Source organism: Pinus tabuliformis, chromosome 2_1 (genome assembly GCF_031772625.1).
Source record: "Pinus tabuliformis cultivar Carrire ecotype Pingquan chromosome 2_1, CPIR1, whole genome shotgun sequence".
NCBI classification, from domain to species: domain Eukaryota; kingdom Viridiplantae; phylum Streptophyta; class Pinopsida; order Pinales; family Pinaceae; genus Pinus; species Pinus tabuliformis.
This window is the reverse complement of record NC_142299.1, coordinates 279,820,438-279,825,334: the sequence shown is the minus strand read 5'-3', so window position 1 is coordinate 279,825,334 and position 4,897 is coordinate 279,820,438. Positions and strand designations below refer to the sequence as shown.

General features: G+C 35.3%; 1 protein-coding gene across 1 annotated transcript; it reads left to right on the top strand.

The window, feature by feature from the left end:
• Window positions 1-3,552: 3,552 nt before the first annotated feature.
• Window positions 3,553-4,251, top strand: LOC149199856 (uncharacterized). The gene has a single exon (XM_089400744.1). The coding sequence runs from the start codon at window positions 3,553-3,555 to the stop codon at window positions 4,249-4,251; it is 699 nt and encodes a 232-aa protein (XP_089256870.1).
• Window positions 4,252-4,897: the final 646 nt, after the last annotated feature.

Genomic DNA, 4,897 nt, shown 5'->3' with positions numbered 1-4,897 from the left:
GAAAGAAATCAATATTCCTTTCCCCTTATTTAAGCCAATGAGCCAGTGATATTTACTACATTAAAAGTTCTTCCTCTTTCCTATGTTCTCCGAGATTAGTGAGGGTAGTGGCTTCTTCTATAATTACTGCATCTGATAGACCATAGAGAATGGATTCTTGTTGTATGACCTCCATTGTATTCTCCATTTTGCATTTCTCCTCTAGAATGTTTCCAAATTTAGTTTTGTTCCAACGTTTGAGTTGCCATTTCGTGTGTTTCAATTTTTGTTGGAGTTTGTACATAGAAGATCCTTTTAGTGCTTCTTGTCCTTCCCACCACTCTATATGTTTGCCTAGAAATCAAGAATATGGAGTCCAAACTTCTTCAGGAAGACAAGCCTATAGCGAGGTCTAGACTGAATGTCTATACTTACGCATATATGCTAGTGGCTTGAGCAATAACTCGTAAGTATGGATGCTTCCAAGAAGATATCTGAGGCCACGATAGATTCCGCTACTTTAAAAAGGGGTAGAATTTTGAGGCTACTTGTTGTGCCACTTCTCTTTAGTTATTCTAGGTGAAGAATCCATTGATAGATTCAGAACCAACTAGATGTAAGGTCACCATTGTGTCTTGGAAGAAAACAAAGTCTACAACAAACCACCTTATGCCTCCACATTTCTCATTCAATGATTTGAAGAGATTGAAGTCTTTATCGAGGATCCAAGGGGTAAGGAAGGGGAGATTGTGCATTCCAGCAAGGAATTGGAGGTAAAAAGGCTTATCCTTAGGATAAGTTAGGCCATATACATTAGAAAGAAGCAAATGTCATTAGATCAAATTAACCAAAATTAGGCAATAAAGATGTGAAATGCAAGAAACATATTTAAAATTTGAAAATCTTGCTTAATATTATTTTAAAAAGTTTTGAAAAAAATTTACTTTTATGGAAATCAAGTATGTATATATATATATATATAGATAAATAAATATATAATAAAATATAAATGGTTGATGATTTTTAAATATTTTTTAGTTTAAAATTTTCAAAAACAAATATTAATAATAAAAAATTAATTTCAAATATTTATTTTAAAAATATTAATATATTTAATATTGATTCTAAAATATTTAAGAAATTTAATAGCTTTATTAAATATAAGCAAAATCAATTTGATTTAACTTATATCCATCAAATTTTAGAAATAATCTGAAATCTACATTCAATTAGATATTTTGTACTTCTAAATTATTATGTTGTATGGATGTTCATATGTTGAATAAACTAAAGATTTAGCATATATATTTTGATTTAACTTATATCCATCAAATTCTAAACATAATCTGAAATCTATATTCAATTAGATATTTTGTACTTCTAAATTATTATGTATGGATATTCATATGTTGAATAGTACAAAATTTTTAGCATATATATTTTTATAGTAAATAAATTGTTATTAATGAATATTTATAGATCAGTGTATATTGTTTTAAAAAATTTGGTCAAAGTTTCGGATGAATCCTTCACTCATTTTCAAAAACTTGAAGCTAATTGATAATAGGAGAGTGCTAAATCCATTTGGATAGCATAAAATATAACCGTCTTGTCGTGTTGATTTTATGGCAAAATGAAGTTTTATTATTGCACGGTTTTGGAACGTATCCATATTCTTTAGTTTCATCATAATTGTTAAGCATCTTAGTCTTAAACTCGCTGATTTTCAAGCACGTGTCAAACATTCCGACGAGGGGCTCTCCTATGTGTTTGTAGAGAATGGTCTATTGGTTATAGGAGGGCGCTCCAATGTGTTTCTAGAGCACAACTTCTTGGAAGAATGACTTCGTTGCACGCGTTGCCGTCTCTTCAAGACTGGACTCGGTGAATGTCAAACCCCTAAGAGCCGCTCAGATCATTCAAGAATTCATTGTATATTGGATGGAAGACGGCTGCTCTTTCTCCAGATGACCAACTGAAAGTGGGTAACAAGTACCTCCTTCTACCCCAACACTTCTTTCAGTCCCCCTTATCTCTTCTATCTTTGGCTTCCTTAATATCGCCACCGCCGCCCACAAAAGCTCCACTTAGTAATTCCAGTTCTTGCCTATCAGATCTTCTTCGCAGTATCGAACGTGCTTCGTTTCTCTGCCAGCCCTTTGACCTACAAAAAAACAACGCTGACGGAGTCCTTCGGACCAGAGTCTGCCCGGAGTTTGTTACAAAACTGATCGAAAACACGAGCCTTAACGTTGATGAAGGAAGGCGTGCAGTGGGGAGGGATTCCATAGATGATAAACGTAACCTCTGCAATACTGCTGAATTGAAGAAAGATTATGAGCGGTTAGTGAAGTCAAGAGGCCATGGTTGGAAACATTAAAGATGTGGAATATAGCAAATATATTATTTTTAAAAGTTTTGGAAAAAAAATGCTTTTGTGAAGATAAACATATATAGATTTATTTTAAAATTAAAAAATAGAAATGGTCGATGATTTTTAAATATTTTATGGATTAACCATTTTTATTTTCGAAAGAAAAATGGATAATAAAAAAATAAATACAAATATTTATTTTAAAAATATTAATATATCTACTATTGATTAAGAAATTTAATAGCTTTATTAATATAAGCAAAGTCAAATTGACTTAGGTTATATCCATCGAATTTTAGAAATAAACTGATGTACACTCACATATTTTGTACGTCTAAATTTTTATGTGGTATGGATGTTCATAGGTTGAATGGTCCAAGAATGTTGTCTAGTTGTTTTTATGGCAAGCAAAATGAAGTTTTTTTATTGCACGTGTTCCTTCTGCAGAGAGGTTTTGGGACGTGGTTCATTCGCTTTGTTTCACCAGTATATTAGTGAAGGACAACTTCTTCGAATAATGACTTCGTTGCACGCGTTGCCGTATCTTCAGGACTGGACTCGGTCAAACGCTTGGAATTAGATACCAAAACACAACAAAGGTGAGCGTTACCCTTCACTTTCCTCGTCCGCTGGATTTGCAGGATGGATGTTTTGGATGCCCACGGGAAAGAGTTTGAAACTCCATGGATGCCTACTCCGTCGGATAAAACTAGAGAGGATTCCACTAAGCTCGAGCCAGAGCTCTTACAATTTATATATAAACACGCTCTTATTGCATTCTTTCTTTGTATCCGTATGCTTTGCTTTGCACAGAAGCAACTAGGGTTAGGGTTAGGGTTCACTTTCCTCGTCAGCTGGATGTTTTGGATGCCCACGGGAAAGAGTTTGAAACGCTGTTTAGTGTGGAATAAAATTGTGGAGGATCCTGACGATTCAGAAAGTCAAATAAAAGTTTACAGTTGACATAATAATCCTGGAGATGGAATTCATCCACCTATCGCATAAGTCTACTAAAAAATACAACTCATGATCGACTCCTGACTCAGTAACGTGTAATCTCTTTAGGTACCCTAATAATTCACGTTTCTCTTCTCTATTCCATTGAGGCTGCTTTTACAATTTATATATAAACACGCTCTTACTGCATTCCTTCTTTGTATCTCCATGCTTTGCTTTGCACAGAACCATCTAAAGAGAATATGGGCAACCATACGGCCTGCCTGACGGTGGGCAATAACAAGGAAACCATCCAGCTGGTTTGCTCAGATGGCACCCTTCACATCCTTTATAAACCCCTCAGCGCCGCTCAGATCATTCAAGAATTCCCTCAACATTTAGTATGTCACTCCGATTCATTGTATATTGGATGGAAGACGGCTGCTCTTTCTCCAGATGACCAACTGGAGGTGGGTAACAAGTACTTCCTTCTACCCCAACACTTCTTTCAGTCCCCCTTATCTCTTCTATCATTGGCTTCCTTAATATCGCCACCGCTGTCCTCAAAAGCTCCGCCACCTAGTAATTCCAGTGCTCGCCTATCAGATACCCTTCGCAGTATCGAACGTGCTTCGCTTCTCTGCCAGCCCTTCGACATACAAAAAAGGAGCGCCGACGAAGGGCTTCGGATCAGAGTCTGCCCGGAGTTTGTTACAACGCTTATCGAAAACAGGAGGCTTAACGTTGATGAAGGAAGGCGTGCAGTGGGGAGGGATTCCATAGATGATAAACGTAGCCTCTGCAATACTGCTGAATTGCGGAAAGATTATGAGCGGTTAGTGAAGTCAAGAGGCCATGGTTGGAAACCGACGCTTGAAAGTATCAGTGAAGAGGAGAAGACGGTTGGCCACAAGATATTCATGAAGATTATAAAGAGATCGTCACAGATGAACAGATCCTGATGAATTCAATGTAGGGTGAATTTGTTATTGGCACTTGTATAAATTAACTGAACAGATATCGGAAAAGATTTGCAGTTCAATATTCTGCAATGCTTCTTTGTACAATTTTCATTTTTCTACCAATCATCATCATAATCATTTATTGTAAAATAATAGATTCACGGCAGTGTCCTGCTCCAATTCAATTGGTAAATTACTTGTAAGTAGATATACTCTGGTTGGTAGATATTCCCTGATAGGGCTTGTGAATGCCTGGCCGGCTTGTGAATGCCTGGCCCTGACGTACACCGTTGGATAATTGATTTGCTTAAATCCCACATGTTTAAATCTAACAAGCATTTACTGCGGATAGGCAAGCCAGTTATTTTCAACCAACGGCAAACAATTGAATATGTCAAAGGAAATGATTACCACTCATATTTATAGAAGTTATGCGAAGTTATGCGAGATGTACATTATTGTAACGTTGAATATTTGTTGAACCAAGTTACCCTCACAAGAGCGTCTTTGTTAAATTTATTTTAATTTTAAATTTATTAAGATTGATTTAAAAATTAATTAAGATGTTAAATTTATTTTAATTTTAAATTTATTAAGAATGATTTAAAAATTAATTAAAATGTAAATTTATTTATGGTTAAGTTAA